This window comes from Callionymus lyra, chromosome 5, assembly GCF_982586985.1.
Source record: "Callionymus lyra chromosome 5, fCalLyr1.hap1.1, whole genome shotgun sequence".
In the NCBI taxonomy this organism is placed as follows: domain Eukaryota; kingdom Metazoa; phylum Chordata; class Actinopteri; order Syngnathiformes; family Callionymidae; genus Callionymus; species Callionymus lyra.
In genome coordinates, this window is record NC_141822.1 from 12,314,677 (window position 1) to 12,341,155 (window position 26,479).

The following is a 26,479-nucleotide window of genomic DNA, read 5'->3' on the forward strand; positions in this document are numbered from 1 at the left end:
GCGCGCCACCCTCAGCGGAAGGAGAGCGCGCGCGGAGCAGCAGGAGAAGAAGCTGCTGCAACATTTTACGAAAACAAAAGTTGGTTTTGTTTTAAGTTTCTCGTTTGCACGAATTACAGCATGAAGATCTTCGGCATGTTTGTTGCTTGGCGCGGGCTGTGCAGGTTTGTGTTTATTTATCTACTCTCTCGATCTTTGCACTCTTGTAGTTTTGTCTTTTTTATGACTGTAGAATTGTTTTAAATTGTTTTTATGTCCAGGATTAGTTTGAAATATCCCCAGTTATGACACACAATTGTGCCTTTTCCACATGGAAACAAACTGAAACAAACATGAACCATCCACTTCAGATCGTGATATTGAAGTAATTCACATATTTACACTGATAATCCCTCTTTATTTACTTTTTTCTGGTGAAGGGTCAGTGTTTGTTTGACCCAAAACATCCTTGAATCGAACCTAAACTAATATTTTTTTAATGAAAGATTGGATAGTCTCTTTTTAATCGATATTTAACTCTCTACAAATATCAATATCACCTTTTTCTCTTCGTCTCACTCCCTCTCAGTGAACTGTGGCTGCTTAGTCGTACTGCATCACTAGAAATATCTTGTTTTCCTCTTTAAAATAACTTTCTTTTTTAATCGCACTGATCGTTCAGGAGTTATTGTCAACGCAGTTAATTCTGTATTTAGCCACAGAATCTTAACTAAAGGGGTTAAACTGTTATTTTTAAATAAGCCAGAATAAGCTAAAATTTATGTGCATACCCCCTAAATGTAGTAAAATAAGGTGAGTCGTAATAAAAGTTTCTATTGTAATCTGTAGTATTAACCACTCAAATTTAATAATATGTAAAATCAGTGTTTTAACCAAAGAAGTCCCAGATTGTAGGTTGACATCTGAACATTTTATCAGGAAGAAGAACAAGAAGTGACTGACATTTTAATACATGCATGTGTTAATGTTGCCCCTGATAGCCAACCATCAACCCTCTAAATCATTCCTAATAATTTACAGTCGTTGATGTTGTAAACACTCTTCAGTTGCATCCCATAAGCTGTGAGTTCTAATCTTTATCGTCCCGTCGCTCGTAAATAAATGCTTAGCAGCTGTCACTTCCCCGGACCTTTAAAAAATGTGTTTGTAAGCTTTGTCTGAAACGCGATCCGTCCGTTTGTGAACTTGTTTCGAGCGAGACCCCCCGCTGCGTCCGAGGCGAAACGCTACCCTGTGCACTCACGGGAAAGGTCACCCCTTAAGAGTGGAAAAATGTCCATCTCGGGTGAAGAAGTGGACGACAGATTTACGGGTGACGTTGGCTCCACCTGATCCTTCCCGATGGTCTCAAATGTTTTTCGTTGTGATTCTCAGGCCTCTGCTGGGAATGACGATCCAGAACAACACCCTGCTGGTCTCGGCCCGGGACTGCTCGCGGGCGGGGCCGAGACCGGCTCTGAGATGGGATCTGTCCCCGGAGGAGATCCGTGCGATGGCGGACGCTTTGATTAACAGGGTGAAGAAAGTGTACGACCAGGTGGCGTCTATTAATGTGGAGAGCGTGTCGCTGGCCAACACGCTGCAGGCCCTCGCCGACGTCAGGACGGAATATGCTTGTGAGTTATTCTGGATCAACCTCTGTATGCGATTCATTTACTAGGAAACTTTTCATTCGGCATTAGATCCAAGGAAGGCTCGTTTGGAAAGCTTAAAATAATGTAACAACACCAGCCATGACTGTCATCGCGCTCTTGGTTTATGAGACATTTAAAGGTCAACTAATGTCAAACTTTTTACTGACTCGCTTCAAATGTTAAAGTCTTCCTCTCCAAGATGCAGTGAGTTCCTCATCATGACCATGTTTTGAACTTTAGAAAGTTCTACCCCGTCTAAAATCCGGGCAAACGAAAGGTTACGAGAGCAGACTGTAATAATGGCTTCACTCCTTCTCCCGCCAGCTGTTACCGCGCCCCGCTTTGTTCAATCAAAGCAGTATAGTAAACAAGATTTCATCTCCAGAAAAAGTGTTTTCAGTGGGCTGGGCTTAAACAGAAGTTTAGATGAAAAGAGAGTTTTGTACAAACAGACAAACACTGATGATACAATAGAGTCCAACGTCTATTTAAATCAACACATTTGGTTAAAATGTACCGTGTTCTGATTATTTAATTTTTTATACCTGATTTGAAGCTTGGAAACATGAAGGAGTTTACAGAAGGACAAGATCCCTTAAAGAAACTAGGAGCCATAAAAATCAATCTGTTCAATCTAACATAGATAAATAACGTTTTAAATATCTGTCTATCTATGTTATATTGAACAGATTGATTTTTATGGCTCCCCCTAGTGTCAGAGCAATATAACTGAAATTCAATGGTACCTAAGGTTTCCCCTTTGACCTTCTTGGTAAACGTCCTATAAAAGTTACGTAAAGAGTGAACCTTCTCTCAGAGGTTAAACATTCTGAATTCCAGCTTTAAATGTATTTTGGGCGACGGAAACTAGAGATTTGGACCAAATGTTTTCTGAGACAAAGTTAATTATGATGTATAAACTGTTTCACTTATCAAGACTTCCTCTTCTCTTCACCAGCCTCTCGTCACATGCTGGACTTCCCTCAGTACGTCTGTCCGTCCAGAGAGGTTCGCGCCGCGAGCACCGACGCCGACAAGAAGCTCTCGGACTTTGACGTGGAGCTCGGCATGAGAGAGGACGTCTTCCAGAGACTCACCGCTCTGCAGGTGCACCAGTGTTTTTGAATCTTGTTACCAGGCCACAGGTTCTTTTAGGCTATTTTCAGGTTTCTGTCCCTCATCCAGCGGATAAAATAAATGGGTATCATGGCAGCATCTGAGAATCGACACGTATGATTCCTCCCTTGAAGCCGAGATATTATTCACACATAGTTAAAATTAAAAAAACGGGTATTGCATAAGAATTCACTAACGTATAAAGATATAAATAAAAAAAAACTTTAAGTTTTGTTATTTAATTGTAGATTTACGCAATTGACATTCTAATATTCAACATAAACAAAGATGTAAAGTGTTACAGGTACATTTCACCTCTCTGTAGCTAGCACTGTTAGCCACTAGCTAAGCTAGCAAGTATAGCATTAAGTTTCAAATGTCCTTCACTTGACACAACAACACAACAAACCTGTTTTAGTTATTATGTGTTATGTAAGTTAAGTTAACCACTAACTAACTACAAAAAAACCGAAATACATCAAACTATGTGGACTGTGTTTGCTTGAGAACTCGACTCCTGTAAGGGTTTTGATACTGCAAGAGCAGATATAAAACTGCAGAGCAGATATAAAATATAAAAAAAATTGTTCATAGTTCATTAACAAGAGCATAATTAAAATAATGATGAAACTTTAATTTAAAGTAAGAAAAGAAAAGTAAATCTGAATAAATATTTTTGCTGGTGATTGTATGTGGAACTTTCTGGAGATATTTTAATTGCAGTTTTACTCCAAGTGTTTTCCTTCATAATTCTGTAAATTCTTAAAAACCAAAAACTTTCCAAACCAATACTTTTGTGTACCAGCAAATGGATCATTAAAAAATGGAAGGTTATTTATTCATTTTATTCTTGATAATAAACATTTAATATTTACAGATGTCATAAAAGTATGCTCTGGCTTAGCACCAGTGAAGCTGTCTTGTTAGCCAGATTTACAAGTGTCTCCTCAAGTGTGGATTCAACCGCGTGGATTTACAGCTAATAAAATATTACAGCCGGGAATCTCAAGTATTGGCTGCAGTCGCCAGCAGTTATTCCTGGTTTTTATGTGCGTCTGTAACACACACGTGTGTTCCTCGTTTGTGGAACGAAGGTCCAGTTCAGCGTATCCTCGTGTGATCCGAGCCCAACATATATGTTGTTTGAATTTCTTCTGTTCTGATAATTTCTCTTCATGCTCAGAGGAACTCTCAGGAAGACGTTTCCTCCGAAGAGAAGCGACTGCTGGACCGGCTGGTGACGTTGGGGAAGAGAAATGGTCTGCACCTGTCCCGCCACGTTCAGGAGGTAATTCTATATCCGTCGCTCTATCTTTCCGTCTCAATCTGGCCTGGTTTAGGTATGTGAGGGTTTCCTTAGGTGATGGGACTCATTTGACACGTTCCTCCGGAGGCACCTGACGCAGGAAATGACCCAGAACGTCTGTGTTTATGAGCTGGAGAGGTCAGTCGAGGTGGAGGGTGACCAAGTGTAAATACTTGTTATTCCGTTTCTGAGGATCCAGGCTGGTGAATTATACGGTGGATACTTTGAACCAGTGATGGTATTTCTCTGAAAACGTCCTGCTACTAATAATACTGGTAATCAATACTCATTCTCTGGTAAAAAGGTATATTTTGATGAATATCAATAAACGCTTGTGTCATTTTCCTGTTCAGGATTTAACATTATTTACAATCTAAAATGTTCAGCTGTCATTGGTTCTAAGCAAGAAGGTTACCGGTTCGCATTCCAGGTCGGGAGGGAGGAAACTTTTGACCTTTCTTTTTGAAGTTTATATGTTTGTAACTTCTCCCCATGTCGCGTGGGTTTACTCCGGGCACTCGGGTTTCCTCCCACAGTCCAAAAACATGCAGAGGTTGATTGGCAACTTGGAGAAATTTTCAGTAGGTATGAGTGTGTGTGTGAATGGTTGTCTGTCTTTGTGTGTCTTGCAAAAGACTGGCAACCTGTCCAGGGTGTCCCCCACCTCTCACCCGAAGAATCTGGGATAGGCTTCACCCCCCTGTGACCTCCATAAGGAAACGAGAAAATGAATGAATGAATAATGTTGGTGTTGATATCATGAAATAATTGACTTCCAATAAAAGTCCCTATTAGAGACAGTTTGGTCAACATTTGTTCAGCTCGCGACCAAGAGTTCTACAAGATTTTGGCTCCTTTTGTGATTCAGTTTTATTCTTCTGTTGTGTACTTTAATTCTGAAAAAAGCATCCCAACCAAGAGAAACATTTCTTGAGTTTTTTCATTTTGTTTTACACTTACTTTCAAGTTTTAGGGGAAGAAAGTTTAATATATAAAATATTAAATATCTATTGAAATGAAATAAAAATCCAAAAAAAACAACCTTTAAATCTTTCAAACAGGAATTTGAGCAAAGTGGGGAACTATCATGTTCTTATATCAGGGCTGCAGCTCACAGTAAACTATGGAACTATCATGTTCTTATATCAAGGCTGCAGCTCACAGTAAACTATGGAACTATCATGTTCTTATATCAAGGCTGCAGCTCACAGTAAACTAGGGAACTATCATGTTCTTGTGTCAGGGCTGCAGCTCACAGTAAACTAGGGAACTATCATGTTCTTGTGTCAGGGCTGCAGCTCATAGTAAACTAGGGAACTATCATGTTCTTATATCAGGGCTGCAGCTCACAGTAAACTATGGAACTATCATGTTCTTATATCAGGGCTGCAGCTCACAGTAAACTATGGAACTATCATGTTCTTATATCAAGGCTGCAGCTCACAGTAAACTAGGGAACTATCATGTTCTTGTGTCAGGGCTGCAGCTCACAGTAAACTAGGGAACTATCATGTTCTTATATCAGGGCTGCAGCTCACAGTAAACTATGGAACTATCATGTTCTTATATCAAGGCTGCGGCTCACAGTAAACTAGGGAACTATCATGTTCTTGTGTCAGGGCTGCAGCTCATAGTAAACTGGGGAACTATCATGTTCTTATGTCAGGGCTGCAGCTCACAGTAAAATGGGGAACTATCATGTTCTTATATCAGGGCTGCAGCTCACAGTAAACTAGGGAACTATCATGTTCTTATATCATGGGTTGCAGCTCACAGTAAACTGGTGAAGAAAGTTTTTGTTTTTTTTTGTAGTGGTTTGTAATGAAACATTTTGATTGGACTTTTTCCTGTTTAAATGTATATTCAGTATTCAGGGCGTGATGTGACTCAAAGGGAAGTCAGCAAAAATGTTTAGTTCCTGAAATGAAGTCGGTTTTGTCCGCTGCTCTTCTTCTGATCGTTTTCATTGCCTCAGGAAATCAAGCGGTCGTCCAAGATGATCAGCCAACTCTCCATCGAGTTCAACAGGAACCTCAACGAGGACGACACCTTCCTGCTCTTCACTCTCCACGAGTTAGGTTCGTCTGCACCCGTCACTACGTTCCCTCGCCCTGCGCGACCTTGACCCCGTGTCGCCCCCTCAGACGGGCTGGCCGACAGCTACCTGAACGGTCTGGAGCGGACGGCGGACGGACGCTACAAGGTCACGCTGGAGTACCCCCTCTACTTCCCGCTGATGAAGAGGTGTCACAACCCAGACACGCGCAGGAAAATGGAGACCGCGTTCCACAGCAGGTGTAAAGAGGTGAGCCGCGGGTCAGGAGTTATTTTGGCAGCGGAACGCTTGACGGCAACGTAAATAACTCGCCTGATCACTGCTGCCGCTGGGATTCTATCATGTGGCAGATCCATCATTTAATGTTGTCACTGATTTAATGGACCAGCCTTCAAAAAATGGCAAAATGAAAAAGTTAGGTGCATTAAAAAATACATCTCAGCAGTCCTTTGCTGGTTTCTCTGCAACGATTCTTACTTGTTTTAACTAATTTAAAGGTTTATTTTGTAAGTCATTTTTACTTGGCGAGTGTTAACTGCTATTGTTGGAGAATATCCATTATAAAATAAAACACAGACAGTAATAATCAATACCGCCTCACAGCAAGAATGTTACCGGTGCGCCTACTTGTGAACTTTCTTTGTGGAGTTTGTTTGTTCTCCCCGTGTTGCGTGGGTTTACTCCGGGAACTCCGGTTTCCTCCCACAGTCCAAAAACATACAGAGGTTGATTGGGAACTTGGGGAAATTGTCCATATGAATAGGTGTGTGTGTATATGGTTGTCTGTCTTTGTGTGTCCTGAGACGGACTGGCGTCCTGTCCAGGGTGTCCCCCGCCTCTCGCCCGAAGAATATGGGATAGACTCCAGCCCCCCATGACCTCCAAAAGGGACTAAGCGGCATAGAAAATGCATGAATGATTGATTCTTTAAACGTGAACTGAACGACCTGCGTATAATAAAGGAGAGTAAAGCGACAAACATCATGGTGGTAAACAAGGATACATGTGACAAGGAGGACGAGAAGGATCTTATCAGAACGGTTTATTAGTTCTGGATGTTAAAAAAGCTTTTGATCTTTAAGGAAATTTAAAAATAATAAATATATCAAAGTTTCATATCTGAATCAAAAAGATTTGTTAAATCTAAATCAAGTGGTTTCATAAGACCCTAAAGAAAAGTTTTTTTTGTTATAAACCCAAGGTTAGCTTTGTTTTTTTCATGCTCACTGTTGACCCTGATTTAGCTTCATATTCATTCCAGTTTAAATGTTCAGTGAACCCGACGCGGCGACACATTTCTTCATCTTAAACAATGACAAACTGACTGAGTCCTCAGGGCATTAGCATGTTAAAGATTAACCTTAATTTGTCTCATTTGTTGTTCATTCTTGTCATTCTGTCTTCTTAGGTCAACACTGCCATTCTTGAGCGCCTGATACAGCTGAGGTCAAAGGTCGCGGGCCTACTGGGTTACAGCAGTCACGCAGACTATGTGTTGGAGATGAACATGGCCGAGAATGCCGGAAATGTTTCTAACTTTCTAGGTATGACCTCTGAGCCTACTGACACACACACACACACACACACACACACACACACACACAAACACACACACACACACACACACACACACACACACACACACACACACACACTGCTTCCGTGTTTATGAAGTCATCGTTAGCTACAAATGTTCCATTATTACCCCAGTCAAGATGGTCATGTGATCATTATCTCATAAAAAAAGTGAAAAACAGATGTTGTGCTTATAGAAAGGTTGAGGTGATAAAATATGGTGATGTTCTGGATCATCTGGATTCAGGAATCTTAAAGGTTTTCATCATTCTCTATTGTGGAGCAGCATTTTTCAGTGAGTTTCTGATGTTGATGTTAAGATCGAATGTTTTCCCATTGAGCTCTTCATCAAAATATTGCGATTGCTAAAATTATCAAGATATTTGAGGGTGTTATTGAGCTGAACGAGGTCCTTTCTTTTACCTTTTTTTTTAAAACCGATGAATATGTTTTTTTTTTAAAATCAAGATCGTCACTCGACTCCAGACTGAACGTCTCTTTCTCTCTCCAGAGAGTTTCCACGAGAGCCTGAAGTCGGTGGGCGTGAAGGAGAGGAAGTACATCCTGGCCCTGAAGAAGCGCGAGTGCCTGATGAAGGGTCTGCCCTTCGACGGGCGGATCAACGCCTGGGACCTGCCGTTCTACATGAACCAGGTGGAGCGCTGCAAGTTCGCCGTCAACAAGGACAAGCTGATCGAGTACTTCCCGCTGGACGCCGTGACGGAGGGACTGCTGGGGATCTACCAGGACCTGCTGGGGCTCACCTTCTCCCAGGTCCAGGAGCCTCACGTGTGGCACAAGGACGTCAAGCTCTTCTCCACCTTTGACACGGAGACGGGGGAGGAGGTGGGACAGTTCTACCTGGACCTGCACCCGAGGTACGAGGACTGTTTCATGACCAGGCTTCATTCATTCTTTGGTTCTGCTGCTGTGAATACAATATCATCCATGAATCTCCCTTTGATTTTTATTCCTGTTTAATTACAAAACGACTATTTTCTATTAGTACTACTATTATTATTACTTGTATTATTGTAATTATTTTATTTTTTAAGTGTTCCAAATACTACAATACTTCATTTTTCTTCATTGAAAACTAACACATCAGCACTTTTTTCTTAATTGTAACTTAGTAGTGGAAAAGAAGGGAATAGACTGTAACAAACTAACTTATGTAAACAATAAACTTTAATCGTAGTACATTATGACTGATAAAAGTTCAAACCAAATATTTCTTTATAGCTGATTCAATATATCATCAAGATTACGGATCTTTGATTATGTGACACTCATTACCCTTCATTTCCTGTATATAAGATCAAACTAATAGGTGCATTTTCTTTCCTCATCCTTGTGTTTATTGATCTATGTTAAAAAAAATATAGTTCTTTATTTTATCTTCATAATTTTTTTGTCTGACATAATTTTCAACATTTCTTTTTAACATTGAACATATTTTAAGTACAGAAATCAACAGAAGGAAATTACATTTTTTTGTATTTAGTTTTTATTCAATTGTACTCAAATGTACTTTCATTACCAAGTTCAGAATTTGTGCTGCAAAGCATAAAAGTGCTTCTAAAGAACCTGCTCCTGAACGCATCTCGCCCTCCAGAGAAGGCAAATACGGTCACGCGGCGTGTTTCGGACTCCAGCCCGGCTGCAGGGGTCCGGACGGCAGACGCCGACTCCCCGTCGCCGCCATGGTGGCCAACTTCACCAAACCCAGGATAGGCTCTTCTTCGCTGCTGCAGCACCACGAGGTGGAGACGTACTTCCATGAGTTCGGTCATGTGATGCACGAGCTCTGCTCCAAGGTGAGCGCATTCTAGAACATCTCTCGTCTATATGGCCTTTTTTTTCTTCATGATTTCTTCATAAATTATAGATTTTTATTGTATAAAATGAATGTCTTTTTCCCCTCAAAATCTTTTCAGACATTTTCTTTTAATACATGTTTTTTAAATATTCAAATAGTTTCTTTTATATGTGGAATTTTTCTTTTTTTTCCGAAATAAGACATTTTATTCCGGAGATTTCTTCTATTTCTTGCTTCTCGAGTTAATAGTTTAGACATGTCCAACGTGCAGTCAATGGTCTTCTTTATATACAATATAATTTTACTACTACTACTTTAAATGTCACACAAGCTTAGAGCTAAAAGGAGAACACAAAAAAGTGAATATGCATCGATGCTAACTCCTAAACACTAACAGTCTTTTTTGTTTGTCTGGTCAAAGATGTAGGAGCTTTTATTTTGAAGTTCTGAATGAGATCCCTTTTGGTACGAAGACAGTTATTTAGTGGGTCACTGACACGAGCGTGTTTGTTCGTGTCTCAGACCAGATTCTCCGACTTCAGCGGGACGCTGGTGGAAACCGACTTCGTGGAGGTCCCGTCTCAGATGCTGGAGAACTGGGTCTGGCAGAAGGAGCCCCTGAGGAGAATGTCCCGTCACTACAAAGACGGAAGTCCCATCCCGGACGATCTGCTGGACAAGCTGATCGCGTCCAGGGTGGCCAACACCGGTCAGAACCCCAACACTGAACCTTGTTAACTGTGGCGACGCTGACGTCTCTTGTCGTCCTCAGGTCTGATGAACCTGCGGCAGGTCGTGCTCAGTAAAGTGGACCAGACGCTGCACACAAGCTCCAGCGCTGACTCGGCTCAGGTGTTTGCGAAACTCTGTCAGGAGATCCTGGGAGTCCCGGCCACCGAAGGTCAGAAGGTTGATGCACGTCTGCAACATTTGAATTCCAAGATGAACTTCACTTCTAAATAGGTTCATTGACAAACTAAATCAAGGCAACTTACGTTGTTTGCCACAAGGTGGCGATGTTGCTTTTGTTTTTATCTACAAATTAGTACCACCAGGCAAAGTGTTGAAGAAAAGATTTGTTTTTATTTCTTCAAGGACAGTAAATAGAGGTGTGTATTGGCAAGAATCTGGCGATAAGATACATATCACGATACAGAGGCAACAAGTATATATTTGTAGTATTGTCAAGTACTTGACTCTGGTTTTATAGAATTTACAGACACTTAAGGACTTCGTAACTGCTTTCATTCGTCTACCGTATCCTCTTGTCCTCAGTCATCGCCAGCATCTCACAGGATGTCAATGTTCCTATTGCTGTGAAGGGCGTAATGAATGCTGCCATCTAGAGGCCAGGAGTTTAATTTCAACACAAAAATTAAAAACCGCCGCAAATATTTGCATTGTACTTGTAATTTCTTTTGTATATATATTTATTTTAATGCGCACTTCATTGAAATATTGAATACAAATAAATTAAAAATGAAATATAATTTGGAAATTTAAAAAAAATGTATTTATTTACATACATCAACACTCTTAAAAGGCATGAAAGGGTTTCACTGTGAGATGGTATTAACTGAGTAGAACTTGTTTGGACCGCAGGCACCAACATGACGGCCAGCTTCAGTCACCTGGTGGGGGGCTACGACGGTCAGTACTACAGCTACCTCTGGAGTGAAGTTTACTCAGCCGACATCTTCTTCAGTCGCTTCAAGAAGGAAGGAGTCCTGAATCCAGAGGTGGGTTTTTGGTCACATGACCTCAGACTCCTGGGATTTAAAATCTTCTCCATTGAATTGTTGGTCCCGGCAGGTGGGCCGAGAGTACAGGAGGGTGATTTTGGAGTCTGGAGGATCCATGGATGGGAGTCACATGCTCAGAAAGTTTCTGGGTCGAGCGCCGTGTCAGGACGCTTTCTTCCAGTGCAAAGGCCTCGTCAGGAAGCCTGAACACTGATGTTGCAGATGTGTTTCCAGTCGTGACTGGGCAGAGGTCACATGATGTCTATCCTATTTATTTCTATTTGTGTACTTTGAAGTATGAACTCTGGTGCTTTATCGCTGTACTGTAATGAATAAAATGTACATTTTGAATGTTTGAGTGGTTGCATTTGTGCAGTGTCTTCACTTCACTCAAGAACAAAATCCCAGCAGAGTTTCTCTGCAGGACTCCCTTAAAAAGCTTAGCTTGGTCATCCAGGACAGATTCGGTGTGTGTTTTATTTGTGTTGTGTTTTTCTTACTACTACAACTACATGTTGCATCATGTTACTTTACATCATTGTGTATTATGGGTGTGTGTTGGCAACAATCTGACGATACGATACGTATCACGATACAGGGGCAATGATACGATATATTGCGATACTGTAGTAACAAGTATATATTTGTAGTATTGTCGAGTACTTGACTCTGGTGTTGTGGAATTTAAAGACCACATGACTCTTGAGGAAGTCGTAGCTGCTTTAATTTGTTCTGAAATCAAACTATGTCAAAAGATTAACTTGAAAAAGCTGCTGGAGTCCATTGTATCCTCTCATCCTCAGTTGTTGCTGGGATCTTATGGGATTTCATTGGTCCTTTAGCTATGGAGGATGTAATGACTGCTGCCACCTGGAGGCTGAAAGCAAATAGCAACCCAAAAATGAATGAATGGTGTGAATGTAAGTAAGTAAGTAATTTGTATTTATATAGCGCTTTTCCAGACCAGGGTCACAAAGCGTTTACACAATCAAAACAATATTCAATAAAAGTATATACTTTAAAGATCAAGATAACACTGAGAATAACACAGGAGTTCCAGAAAATCAAGGAAAAGCCTGAACAAATAGAAATGTCTTAAGATGTTTCTTGAAGGAGTCAGTAAATCATCAAACACAGAGAGAGAGGAAGATCGTTCCAAAGCTTAGGAGCGTAAATTGAAAAAAAAAATATTTTACTGCAAACACAATAATAAAAAGAAAATATGATTTGAAAAAGAAAATAAAAAAATTACAATAATTAATTTTTTTTATCGATACTGTGCTATAGTTAATATCGATTTGGTAACATCGAAAGAATAAATCATCAAAGAACTATGACAAAAAAAAAATCACGCAAAAAGAATTTTATTAAGACAGTGGTGTTGAATATTTATTTAAGTATATTTTGTGTTTGTGTTGTGATATGTTTGCAATGCACGTGTGTTTTTTCTGTTCAATTTGCAGGGTTTTTTATGTTGTGTTTTTGTTACATTTCATTATAACTTAGATTGGTTTTCATTGCTTTACGTTGAACCTTATTTTTGGTTCTGTTTGTGTTTCATTTGTATTTCTGGACAGAGAGAAGTCTAGACCTCTGTCCGGAACACAGCTTGACATGACCTCAGTGAAGATGTGTCAGGAGAAGAAGAGATTCTACTCTCTTGTCTGGAAATGTTGATTTAAGTAAAAAACAAATGCAGAAGCAAGTTTGAGGTAACAGTGGAATGTTCTTACTGGTATTCCCCTGTAGGGGGCGCTACATGACAACAAGCGTAAAGTCAAAAGCTGACGAACAACAAATACTCTCGTAATTATGTTTTTCTTTGTCAAACATTCAATTAATTTTAAATATTATCTTAAAACTTCACACTGTCAACATTGCTGGAGGCGTCGTTATAGTGGAAAAAAGGTCATTGTTTAAAACGTTATTAAATGAATAAATTCAATAAAATCTACATTTCAAATGTATGTTTGTTCGAAACTAAACGAACCGCAGTAGGTAGTAAGTAAAATAAGTACATGTATATTATCTTATACATATTGTTTGTGTGACTCGGTTATTAGAAATTAAATAAAAAATATATAATCGAACTAGTCGTTTTCATCCTGTGGATTTTATAAAGGCTTCATTAGCTTAATTCCGAATTAAAACCGGCCGGGATTAAACACATGTGGATCAGATAACAGTGGGATTAAGCACAGGCGTCCTGGTGCGACAGTGAACGCATCACGGTGGGGGGGCTCGCTGCAGCTGGAGCCTTGAGGAGGTCGCACTTCGCTACCGTCCGCCCGTATACGAACTCTCTCGCCGGCCTGAACACCGCCACACCTCGGCGTCCAACCGGCTCGTCTGTCGCCGCTTCTCTGGACCAACGATCCGGAGGAAAACTATGCGAGGAAACATCCGGGAGCGTCGCGGAGCAGAGCAGCAGCAGCTGAGCTCCTCTATTTCCTCACTCGCACCCGCGGACGTTTTGGGGTTTTAACTCTTTTTTTTTTTACCCACAACCACCGCGGATTGTTTTTACTCTCGCATTCGTATATTTTAGTTTTTTTAAAACAAGTTTAAAACACTCCCCGTGTAAAGGGAAAGTTTCGCAGCGGAGAAATGTGGCCCAGTCTGGGGGAAAGTGGTTAGCTAGCGGCTAACTAGCTTCACAACACCACCGTGGGTGCTGAGTAATGAGTAAGAGTCGCTTTGGATATTTATCAACATTCTCTTCTGGACAACGTTCGCCTGGATTCAAGACCGAAAAAGGTGAGTTTTCTTTTTATTTTTAATCTACTGTTCTCTGTCTCTCTCGGGGGCCACAGAACCAGACGCTAACACAGATGCTAGCTGACCCGCAGCGGTGCTCGTCGAAACACTGCTCGACACTCGCCTCTGTTCCTGGCAAACATAAACGCTTATTTCAATTCTTTTTAAATCTGTTTGTTTGTGTGTTTTTTTTTCTTCTTGGCAACAGCTGTTCCCTGAACACATCTGTAAATAAACAGCCGGTGAGTTTAACCGCAGGCGCTTTAAACATCAACGAAATAGAACGAATGTGTGTCAAGGCTCGATCCATCAGAACACTGGACGGATCTGGACCTCAGTAACCCCCACTGTTGTTGTGTTTTTCTCATTTATACTCGAATATTCTCTTGTTTTTAAAACGCAGTTTGGGCTTTTTTTTTTCCTCCACCTTCGCATTGTTTCAAGGATGATGCCTTCAGTGCCAACAGCTGTGTTGTGTTCAGGTGCCGGGGCATCACGGCGACCGTGTGACCTCTGTGCTCCGTGTGACCTAAAGATGGCCTCATCTGTTATTGTATTAATGAAATCTTACAGTTTTAATAGGGATTTGTGTATTTATCTATCCAGTGTAAGCTGCACCATAACAGGCTTCTATAATTTCACATTTCAATTCAAGTGTTCTGATCTAAATCCTATAACATAACTCCATACTATTCACATTAATAGATGATCGTTGACATTAGATTTACATTTTCTACATATACTTTTCATTTTTCCTTGACAATATTCAGTTTGCTATTAAGCATCACATCTCAAACCCAGTTCAAACAAATGGAAACATTATTTCCATGGATTTTAGCCTCTCACTTACAGGGAAAGTCTAGTTTAATACCTGGAAAATATTCTTTTTAAACATTATTTCCATGGATTTTAGCCTCTCACTTACAGGGAAAAGCCTAGTTTAATACCTGGACACTATTGTTTTTAATAGCACTTTAACACCGTTTTGGATTCCCAGGAAGGTTTCCAGATCTCGATGATATTTTAAGCCCAGAAAAACGACAGAAAACTCGCCCAAAGAGATTATTTAAAAACAATCCAACAACTAGACACTCCAGCTCAAAAAATGACAACTGGCACAGGTATGCTGCCTGCTTATCCTATCGCATTGATGTTCGCTTTTATTAAATGCAAAATTCTATTTCGGAAATCGTTAACGTTGTTTTGATTTTTTACTGCCGATTGGGAAGGCAGCCAAGCAGCCTCTCAACAGGGGTGATTTGTGGACCGTGAAAGCGTTTGAGTGGTCTACCAGTTGCACATCAGGAATGATCGATAACGAAATTCATTGTCATCTTCTGTGGTATTATTGACATTTTATGGAGTTGTTGCAGTAAAAAGAAAATTCCAACTTGGCTTCCATTAGAGTACCTTCTAAAACGTGTACTTTATACGTGTACTGGCTTCTTGTGAAACCCTTTGGCAGTTAATATGATGAAAAATATAAGGCTTTTTTTTAAAGATCATTACTTAAGGGAGAACATTTTTTACATTTATTACAAAGTTTTGTTTTTTTTAGAAATCTATGTTTTCCTTAGAAAAACAATGTTAAACATTTTGACGTTATCTGTCAGGAATGATTTTGAACTAAAGTGGGTCAGAGAAGATGTTTTCTATGAAGTACTGATGGATTTTTGTTGTTGTTACCAGCAAGATCAAATGAGAAACTGTATTTTTATTGTTTTGTAAACAAGCGAACACACTGGAAAATTGTCAATGTGAAGAATTGACAACAAGGTTTAATGTGGTACTATTCCAGTACCACAAGTTTAAATGACCTAGATTCTGCCTTTAACAGCTTTTTCATTTCTAATTGCACATTTCCAAGAATCATAAAAACCTTGACACTCCACCTTCTCGTCTTATTGTTCAGCAGTTACAAGCCCCGGGGAAAGACTTGTCTCTTGTGTCAAACTTGAGTGACCTCATCAACATCTGTAGATCCATCACGCACTTGCAGTTCCAGAACTTACGACGTCTCTCCGTGTGTTGTCGGCCACGTTTCTGATGACGACCTGCAGTGGTTCCTCAAACCTTTGCACCTGTCCATGAATCATGTCGAGGATGTTTGACTCATTCACAAACGATATTTATGAGCTCCGTTAAACAAGGCGTCAGAGCGAGGTCAGGCAGACGTCAGTCCTGCTTGGCTGTATTTTGTCTGGGGAAAAAAAGTTTTGGAAGCAAGTTGATAAGTTATAAATGAAAGTGCTGCTTCTGTATTAAACATTTCAACGGTTTGTTCCTTCAAATTCTTCCCCAAAATCTCATTTTATCTATATACAGTCTATATTCTTTACATTTTACTCCCTAAAATAATGGTATTAACTGTGCTGTACCCAGCATTTAAGTTCATCTACACCAAGCAGACAGAATTGCTAATAAAGAGTACAATGAAGTGAAGAACAAAAATCAAATTGAACTTAAGTTGGCAGTTAGTGTTTATCTATTAATACTTTTCCTTGGCCGATGCCTAGTAACAATCTCTCCATGGCATCTTAATATGGTGTCAAACAAAATTGGCCACGGCTTTTAATCTATTTATCCGGTGGATTAAAATTTTTGCTATTGTAGTGCGTGTTCATCTCACGTCAGTGATTCCTTGATCGTGGAAATCCTAACATTGGTAACGTGGCTAAGTAAGTGGTATTGAACCACTCGGATCTCTTACCCGCTTCAAAGAGCTGGGTGTATAAACACTTTTGATAAAAAGTGCGTGGAGATATTCAGGTTAATCTGGTTCATATTCCTGTAAGACGTTCGAGGAAGTTGATACAGAGGGATGGCACGGATATCTGGAGGATCAGGGTGAGTTCAGCCAAATAACGGCTTAGTCGGAAGTGGTAAAGGGATCTGGTGTCAGTTTCTGCCACAGAAAAGAACACACTTCTCTGATGCCACCAGGGAAGCCGAGCTGAAGATGTAGACGGTGGGAACTCTGCGGTGGAATGGTGTCGCTACGAAGCCGGTACTGACTGTAGCATTGTACTGTGTACATGATGAAGCTACATTTCTCCTAGATTTCTTTATTGTTAATTAATGTCTTAAGCATGTACTTGACATATATTTTTTCTAGCCAGTTATAACGGTGTACCTAGTACTTGACTTTTTCTCACACCAGGAAGATGGACACTTGTGTATAACACTAAGAAATTAACATCCATTTTACCTGCAGTAAAGATGGTCTTTATCTTTTGGTTCTCCACCGCAACAACTCTTGTAGCTGAAGATTTACCGTTTTTGCACCTAAACTCTTCAGTCATTACATCCTTTGCAGCTTAAGGAACAATTAAATCCTGGTGTTGACTGAGGACGAGAGGATAAAGTCCACTCAGGCAGCTTTTAAAGCTGATGTTTGAACCTTTTTTGGTTTCAAAACAAGTGAAAGCAGTTATGACATTGTCAAGAGTCATGTGGTCTTTAGATTCCGCAAAACCAGAGTCGAGTCCTCGGACAATACTTCAAATATATCCTTGTTCCTTGAGTATCACAATATACAGCTCTGGTCCAATTGCTGTTTGACATCAAGTCCAAATTTGAAGTACTTACACTTATTTGTAGTTGTGGATGTTTGCCATCTTGCAATACGCCTCCGAGGACCTCTTAAAATGAGATTAGTGAGTTAAGCCTTCTGTTGCTGGCAGCAATCCTTGAAAACAAACTTTTGCCATGGACGTGGATCTGTAAATATTCCCCTTCCTCAGTGATCGTTTGCGGACTTCTTATCTCCAGCGGCAGATAAGACGCATCTCCACAAAGACGTCCACCTTCCACTGTAGACTCTTCACAGTCCGTCCTTCCACTTGGAGACAAAGAAAGTTTAATCTGGCTAAACGTCCTTCAACAATGCAGCCGAGCAGCTCGTTCTTATCTCGCCGTAACACGGAAGAATGTTTCTCCTGCAGCAAACGAGAGAGAACGCACTGTTGTAGAGGTCAATTTATCTTTCCAACACAAGAGCTTCTTTCTGTGATGGCTACTAGAAACCTCTTTAATTCTCCGCTTTCCTAGCGTCAACAGGAAAAACAGGACAGCTTCAGGTAACCTTCAGCCACAGTACCTCATGTTATGTTGTTGATGCTGTTTTTTGGAGCGAGAAGGACACATCAATGAAACGTCTTTGCTGCAAAAGAAGAACTTATCTCAACCTATTTTGGATTTAAAAAATGAGATGTGGCACAGGTTTGTTAAGTGCAGAGGACAGGCATTGCAACCCACATAAAATATTTAAGCGGTAGAGCCAGATATTTGTTCTTATTTATGTCTTCAATGTAGTTCAGAGGTGTCAAACTGAATAATACAAGACACAAAATATTTTTTGGTCTGAGTATTTGCGTAACAGGAAGTACGATTGTTGGATGATCTTAATAATGTCTTTTCCTATTTTGACGGTCGATTTATCTTTATCTCTTTGTTTTATTTCACCAAAGAAATTCCAGTTTTAATCACATTGTAGACATCCATAATCGCTGTCCCTTATCTTAAACCCTCTGGCGGGCCACATAAAATAACTTGTTAGTTACTAGTTTGCGTGAGTTCATACCAGGCCCTTTGTATTTATATAGATTAAGCAAGAATGTTTCCAACTTCAGCGCTTCCATGTTTGTTGTGTCAAACGCTGAGTTGGTGATACAACATGTTCATGGCTTGTGTTTACGGAATAATAAAGAAGATGGTAACGCCCCCCCACCCAAAAGCGCAATCTTATTGTTTGTAACAGTACACTTGGACAATTGGTCAAATACCCTTTTAAGTTTTTGCTTCGTCTCTTACTCCCCATCGCCATTTGATTTTGATTCATCCTCATAAACGTTTATGTTCGTAAAATTTTCATTCTGGTGTAAAAAAAAAAAAGGCCTTCAAAATGGCACAATGGCTCTCTGTGGTTCGTTCATCTGTCAATCATCAGACTTGACACTGAGTGAGATTTTGTTCGTTGTGTCGGTAAAGATGTGTAGCACTGATGTCCAGGCGTGTGCATCATGTGGCTCAATAGTGAGGCTATACTGAAGTGGTGCTGACGACATGAATAATTTCAGTATATCTCAGTTGTGTAGTCAAGTCTTGTCTTCAGCTGAACTTGTTGTGACTGAAGAAGCGACCACACAAGCTGACGGAGGCAGAGCAGCTTCCTGCTGTTACTGACGCGACACACAGCTGTGTGTGTGAGTGTGTGTGTGTGTGTGTCTGTGTTTGTGAACATGCCTCTGTGTGTGTGTTTGTGTTGCACTGCACTCACAGTCACACTTCTTCTATTTGCAGGTTTCTGCATATAATTTCCTGTCAATGCAACACATTCTTATTTTTAACTGCACCAGTGACGTTGTGTGTTTGCAGCATTTATGAAACGTGCCTTGAACAATGGTATGGATCCTGATGACATTTGGATCGACTTAAATATAACCTGCTTCTGGTGGAGGTCTGTAGGTTCATGCAGATCCACACACTCTCTCTTGTTGGTACTCATGATGGGCAATTCTAATTTGCATTTCATCTTCTTCTTGTCGGATATCTTGTGTCTTGGATGAAGGAAGCCTCAGGGCAGACCCAGGACACTCCGGAGTAAGGATGCACTGATAGTCGTTTGTTTGAGTTTCAGAGTTTCTACATGCAGATACAGATATTTGAGGATTTAGTTTTTCCTTAGCAACTTAAACACACATTATTGATCACACAAACCTACTTAATAAATACATTACAACTGAACAACATTGTATACAAAACAACCTTTAAAGGAAAAAAAACAAATAAAACAAAAACTCGAATTGTCAAATAAAATAATTAAGGAATGAATTATTGAAAACTAAAATAAGTTGGTGCAGACAACTGTGAACTTATCAAACCCACAATGTTAACTTCATGTATACCTTCAATGACTGCATATTTCTCTTCACATATTTTGCAAATGGCAACTGTTCGAAAGTTGTTTTCTGTGTGTTCATTTGTGTTTGGATGTGAATACTGTTCAGTTATAGTGTGCTTTACGTTCAGTTATAAAATATGTTCTCCACATACCATTGTATTCCCAAGGTTATTGAATGCATCGTTCATGTATGACAACGAGGTGCAGATAAAGTTAACAGACATCGTGTTTGTTCCAGTTTACCTCATCCATCCGCTTTCGTTGCTGATTTATTTTTATAAAGTAATAACTAAAAGTTCGGATGATGGACGCAGCCCTACTCTGGAAAGATGATCACTATAACTCACGTTAAAATATCTAAAGAAAACTACGAAACGCATCCAATAACTCATTCAAACGACTACTTCTCTCCCTAAAGGCTTCAAGGTCAGGTCTACATGCTGACTCTGTCCACTGATAAAGAAAAGTTGATAAGACGGATCAGACCAACTTCCTGTTTGCTCTGTTGTTGCCTGCAGCGTAGGCTACTAGTCACAATACCAACATTTCAGTAGTCCATACCAGTTAATCTTTTTCAATACTTTGATATTTTCAACAACATATTAAAAAAAAAAAGAAGCTTTTACTTTCAAGTACACAAGTTTATTAAATAACAAAACCAACAATCAATCATTCATACACATTCAAAGAGTGGCCTCAGCCTTCTAGTATATTAACAAACATTTGTCTTATAAATGTGCAGATAAATAACCAAACCCACAACTATTATTCATTCAAACATTAGTGACCCCAACAAGTATACAAGGAATACATGTTTTGATATTTTTCTTTGTCTTTCAAAGTTTTCTGTGACTCTTGGCTGCAGCCACTCTCTGGTCCGTGTCATCAGACTTTTACTGTAAAGGACAAAGGAACAGTAAAGTTTTATTTAAAAAATATGAGCTCAGCAACATTCAGGAAGCATCTCAAGATATTACATTTCATAACTGCACCTGTCGGTTCAGCCAAGAACTCGTGTATTCAGTACTTAAGGTACCAAAAAAGCTGGTATGGCTATATTTTTTGCGTGCTGGTACCAAATCCGTATGGTATGTGACAACCCTACGGCCGAGCGAGTTCATTGACGAGCCATGTTGTAACTTCATTTCTTAACACTTTCAACAACTTCTGCTTCTCATTGTCATTCTTCATTCCCTCAAATTATTTCTCTCCTCTAAACAATCTGTAAGAAACTCTGCTTCAGTGGCATCACTTTCCTATGAATCACGAGACGAAGCGTTGCAAACCCGAGTATGTTTCGAATCCCTCTTTCTATTTTCAATTCTCTCAAAATGACGGTTGTTCCTCTTCCTGCTGGGTTCAGATCTGCATGGACATGTTAGCAGGTGGTTTTTCCTTCTGTACTTCAAGCGTGCTCCGACTCTTATGGTTTGATTTCTATTACTCTCTGAGGTTATTTAAAGTTCTTTGCTTCAGCTGCTTTGTTGTCGTCTCGAATCCTGCCGAGACATTTGCAGCGTAATGGTCCTTCATAAATGTCATCGCCTCAGTGCTTAAGATAATCCTGAGCTGTCTGCTGCCCCGCACACACTCGCCCGCTCGCAACTGGAAACTCCCTCGCCCTTCGCCAGTCCTACATTTCTGCCTCCGAGCCCCGGAGACGTTTCCATGTGCCGTGTTCACCCGATCTCTTCCATGAGGGTAAACATGGCGCTGACATTTTCAACCCTCTCTGTCGGAGCCAGATGCCGCCGTCTTTGTTGATGACACGCTGGTGTCTGTGCGTGCACCCGCTCTGGTGTCGTGAGGCGTGTGTGATGTTTTCCTCGGAGCTGCTGAGACCTGTCAAAGGCTCTTCTGGGATCCTCCGAATCCCCGCAGAGGCCATGGTTAGGACGGAGAGGCAACTGCCGGTAAAGTCCCGCTGCAGGGCTCTGATGTAAAACATGTGACTTGCTGATGTCGCCAAAGGAATCGGACGATACCGACATTTTTGCTACTGGATTTTGGTTAAAGATTACTCTCTGTCTAATGAGACATACCATATATTTTTTAATTTAAGTCGCACCATAATGTAAGGAGCATTTATTTCAGTGCAATTTCATACTTTACAAAAGTTGTACTAAAAATGTTGTGACCATTGTGCACACATGCATTCTCCTCGACTACAAAAATCCAATTTATTATCAACAAATGTATTCCCCTATTGTAATTTATAATCTATTGCGATCTTAAAAGCGCTATGTTATCGTGGCTTATGATAGTAACTTGCACCTGCTCTGGTTTGAGTGTTGGAATAGACTTTTAAAGCTCTTGCTGGCCACTTAAATGACTGAGTTGGTCTATTATGAGTTTGAAACGTGTGGACTTGTAATTAAAAAAGATACGCTGTTCTTCACTCATTGATCACTTTATCTCCATCCATAACAAGTTCAAACGACAACGCTCTGGACACAGATGTTTTCGGAACATGGCGACCTTCACGTGTATTAAACCTTTGATGTTGAAAAATGAGATGATACACTGGTCAAAAGAATGATGCATCCGCACCAATATTCATTTCCATGATGGAGGGTGATCTCTTACAATTTCTCACACGGGGGGGGGGGGGAAACAAGATTGACGATGTCCTCCCCCTCCTGTAACCCCTCGAAACGTTCTCTGAAAGTGTTATGAACTGAACTTTTGTTTGCACAACCCACCCTCCGAAATAGACGTGAGGAGGATAAAGGCCGAGCACAGGAAGTGGAGCAGAAACTAATGAGCGTTAGTGCAGTTCAATGTGTTTGCAGCTGATTGGGAGAAGCTATGAATAAGTCACAACCTCTCTTCTGTCGCTCCTCGCTGTGTTCTCCAACGCTTTTGTGCCCCACGATTAATCCCGTCGCTCCGTCATCTCGCTGCTTCCTGTCGGATGAGTGCAAATATCTCTTTTACAAACCAGTGTCTGATGGTGTGACCTGAAGAACATGATAGTGGATTGAAGAACAAGAAGGTCTTCATGGAGGTCCTTGAATAGTTTGAGGAATGATTTGTTACATGTCAATCTGTGGCAGAAACCTCATGTAATCCGGCACTTTAAGGGACAAATGCGTAAATTTGTTCTACTTGGACAACTTCCATGCAATTTATTAAGGTTTTACCAGTTGAATAGATTTGTTGTTGGAGTGAGAAACTGATTTTAATTTATTTTTCCCCCCACAATAATCGGTTCAAATGATCAATCTGGGAGTATGTCTAAGTACTTTTTTTGTCTTTCAGATAACCGTCGGATCTATTACTGACGTCCTCTAGGATCAGACGCTAAATGACAAGGTAATGTGGCTCAACAGTTAATACAAAACACTTATCCAAATCGACCACCAGCGGTGTCGCAATTACATTGATAAAACCTTTTTTCATTCATGCATTCCTCTCTTCATTCAGCTGTGTGTGCTTCCAAACAATGGCTGTTTCTTCTCCTGATATTGAAAGCTAGATTCCAAGGAAAAGTTGAACTGTTATTTTTCCAGAGATGTGGTCAATCTCTATATGAAGTGAAGGCACAACAACAGATTTATGCTCATATTTAACTTGACTCATTATGGCCATATTTCAATTTGAAGAAAAGGCTATATTAATATACACACACAATGTCTTGTTGATTTAATTTCTGGTTCAACACAAGTTACACTTGTTTAGACAACTGTAAGGATGAGAAGAACACAAGTTTAATGAAATATGTTATATGTTATATATGTATATATTTTCTTGATAATCACTAAAATCACTTTGGTTCTTACATTGTTTGATCAACTTTAATCTCACTGATACAGGGCAGTGCTTAAAAAAGTATTTTCAACATTACCAAATCATTTAGAGGCACTGGGGAATATTTTAAGAACCTCTATAGGAGGCTCAACAGAACGCGTATGTCGACCTCCACTGTGCTGCTTTTCTCCTCCCTGACGTCGCTCTATTATACTGACGGATTGACTCTTGTGGATACGTGCGACAAGTGGTAAACAAACATGGATTAACATTGAGGGATTTTAGGATTTGATGTCTGGTGCGGCACAATACGTTTCCGCTTGAATGAATTCTATTTGTAATTCTTTGTCTTGAATCTAGTACTTCTGTGGCTCCGCACGTCAGATTCTTCTTTAAAAACCTCACTTCCTGCCGCCTTAGGCAACAGTTTGCGTCGGTGGTGATCGCTTTCTTTTGAACCACGGGACGAAGCAGCTCGTCATTGCTGACATCACACACACTGATCGTTGAGGTTGTGTTTTTACACAGATCGTTGTTGTCCTCGTCCACCATCATGTGATTATTGTTATTTGCACCAACAGGATTTATGGTACTAATGGTGCCATGTGACCTTTGGCTGACGTTCCTTCCAACGTGCTCTTAAGACTCTCTTGGCACAGAATGTAAAATGAAATAATCAAACTTTTGGATTTAAAATAATAATAAATTACTGTTTTTGGTCATCTACTTGTAGGACCTTGTTTGGTCACTAGTCCCTACATAGCTTGAGAGTTGCGTAAAAGTTTTATTTAACGCCTTTGTCATTTAAGGCTATTAATACCATTGTCAATGTCGGCCATTTATTCTTTTTTCCTGATGTTCACCAAAGGCAGAGGTTTTATTTGTTTCAGTGACTACTATAGACAAATTAATTTGTCCACGACAACTTTTGTGATCGACGCTGCTCACTTGTCCGTCTCCGACCAACAACTGCGACTATGTTCGCTCTGTAAATATTCTCATTGTGGCCATGTTGTGTATTAAAATGCAAACCTTGCAACAAGTTCCATCCACAAAATGTTCACCAATCATGTCAAACATGGTTTGTCCAGCACAGTCGACACTTTTGAATTCTTTGCAACGTGTTTTGTCATCAATGCTCAGAGGGTTTTGTAAACCGTAAACCAAGAAGGCCGTCCACAATTTATGAACTTTAGCGCCACACTTTGAACATTTATTACCAGAGTTAAACATTCTAAATATTCTTTTCGACTTGGGAACATCCCAAAACCTGCCCCGTGGTTACATTTGACTTTCTGTGTACACTCTGGTGTAGTGTTGTGCCCTGTTGCCTGAAAGTAAATGTTGTCAGAGTCAACCATCTCCGCTGGCGGTGTGACGCTCTCCATCGACACCTGATGTTTGCCGACTCCTCTGACAGGTCCTGGTTTGTCTTGGGTGCCACGTTCGCACATTGACTCATTAAAGAGTTGTTGTTACTTGTGACACGTATGACGATAGAGTTGCAACAGTACAATATCGCGACAAAATTAGGAACAAGTATCCATTTGTAGTATTGTCGAGTACTTGACTCTGGTGTTGCAGAATTAAAAGACCACATGACTCCTGACGAAGTCGTAATTTTGTTTGTCGTAATTTGTTTTCATCTGCTGGAGTTGACTGTATCCTTTCATCCTCAGTCAACCATGGGATATTTATGTTTATATATATTTTAGTAGCATTTTAATGCTGATGAGTGGCGTCATGGCTGTGTCCCCTCGTGTGTGTGTGTGTGTGTGGTAGATGTTTGTGCGTTTTGACGCTTCATTCGCTGCATTTTCAACATCCACCCTCCGTCCACAAGCTCTTCAAAAGACATGTGATTCACTTCAATTCTCTCCACTTGGCAAACTATTAAATGTGGCATTTGTCACGGCGCACGAAAGCACGGCTCTGACCTGAATGTGTCTGACCTGGTTGTCAAAACTTCCCTCGCTCGCAGAAGCCAAGAGTCGTCATCACCGCAGGAATGATTTGTTTTTGATGACAACTCTGTCTTTACCCATATTAATAATTCATGCGTGGAAACTCTCGTGAGAAAATGCATTCTTCTAATTATCCCTACAGAGGAATGGTTTCTCCTTTTACCAGTTCTACTATGAGCTTGAGGTCATTCTGAACCAGACCCGGATCTGGAACTGAACCTCAATATTTGTTTTTTTTAATAGTTAACCTTTCTTCTCATTAAATCTTTCCACAAATTAAATCATTATTTATTTATTTATTTTCGTCAGCTTACAAGGTCTTAATCCTTAAGTCAAATTATTTTTTTAACAATTGATAAGTTGGGAGCGCCTTCCCTTCTGTTCAAACTCGAGTCTAAATAACCACGTGAAATGACGAACACGCTCTTTTAAAAGAGTCATCGGAGTCTCTGGAGCGGTTGTTTATCTAGATCTCATATTTAATTAAGAGGTTACTGGCAAACACGGATCTATTTATAGTTGCTCCTTAGACTTCCACCGACCTGGTTAGAGCTCCATGTACAAGAACATGCACCCTAATAAAAAAACGAAGCTCATTCCTTTCACCTGACCTCGGTCTATTATCTCAACGTTTCTGGTCACAACAGCGAAGGTGCTTCATCTCCTGTTTGCAGTCATCAGCGTAAAAACCTGTCACCTGTCACGTCGCCAGGAAGTGGCTTTCAGGGACGATGAAGTGCTGCAGTTGTGCTTCTGACGCTGTGCAATGTTTAACCTGCTAACAGAATCTGCTTAGTTAGTGCAGGAGGAGGCGCAATCATTAACATCCTCGGCAGCAAAGGTCAACCTCGGAGTCTT

At 40.3% G+C, this 26,479-nt stretch overlaps 2 protein-coding genes and 1 long non-coding RNA gene across 4 annotated transcripts in view; 2 read left to right on the forward strand and 1 right to left on the reverse strand.

The window, feature by feature from the left end:
- The first annotated feature begins 34 nt into the window (after positions 1–34).
- Positions 35–11,524, forward strand: nln (neurolysin (metallopeptidase M3 family)). The gene is made up of 13 exons (XM_087790968.1): positions 35–164; positions 1,375–1,616; positions 2,593–2,741; positions 3,934–4,038; positions 6,032–6,134; positions 6,201–6,361; positions 7,521–7,656; positions 8,199–8,565; positions 9,303–9,504; positions 10,029–10,215; positions 10,279–10,407; positions 11,109–11,245; positions 11,319–11,524. The coding sequence occupies exons 1-13, from the start codon at positions 121–123 to the stop codon at positions 11,460–11,462; spliced, it is 2,106 nt and encodes a 701-aa protein (XP_087647094.1). The 5' UTR covers positions 35–120; the 3' UTR covers positions 11,463–11,524.
- Positions 11,525–13,487: 1,963 nt separating this feature from the next.
- erbin (erbb2 interacting protein) overlaps positions 13,488–26,479 on the forward strand; it is a 48,959-nt gene continuing 35,967 nt past the window's right edge. The window contains exons 1-2 of one of the 2 annotated variants that reach the window (XM_087790971.1): positions 13,488–14,005; positions 23,169–23,222. The gene's annotated coding sequence lies outside the window, so the exon portion shown is untranslated. The remainder of the gene's footprint in view (positions 14,006–23,168; positions 23,223–26,479) is intronic. The other variant, XM_087790972.1, reaches the window with a different exon arrangement.
- Positions 14,416–26,479, reverse strand: part of LOC148079423 (uncharacterized) — a 58,547-nt gene continuing 46,483 nt past the window's right edge. Inside the window, exon 3 of the long non-coding RNA XR_015711324.1 lies at positions 14,416–14,432. This is a non-coding gene — a long non-coding RNA (uncharacterized LOC148079423). The remainder of the gene's footprint in view (positions 14,433–26,479) is intronic.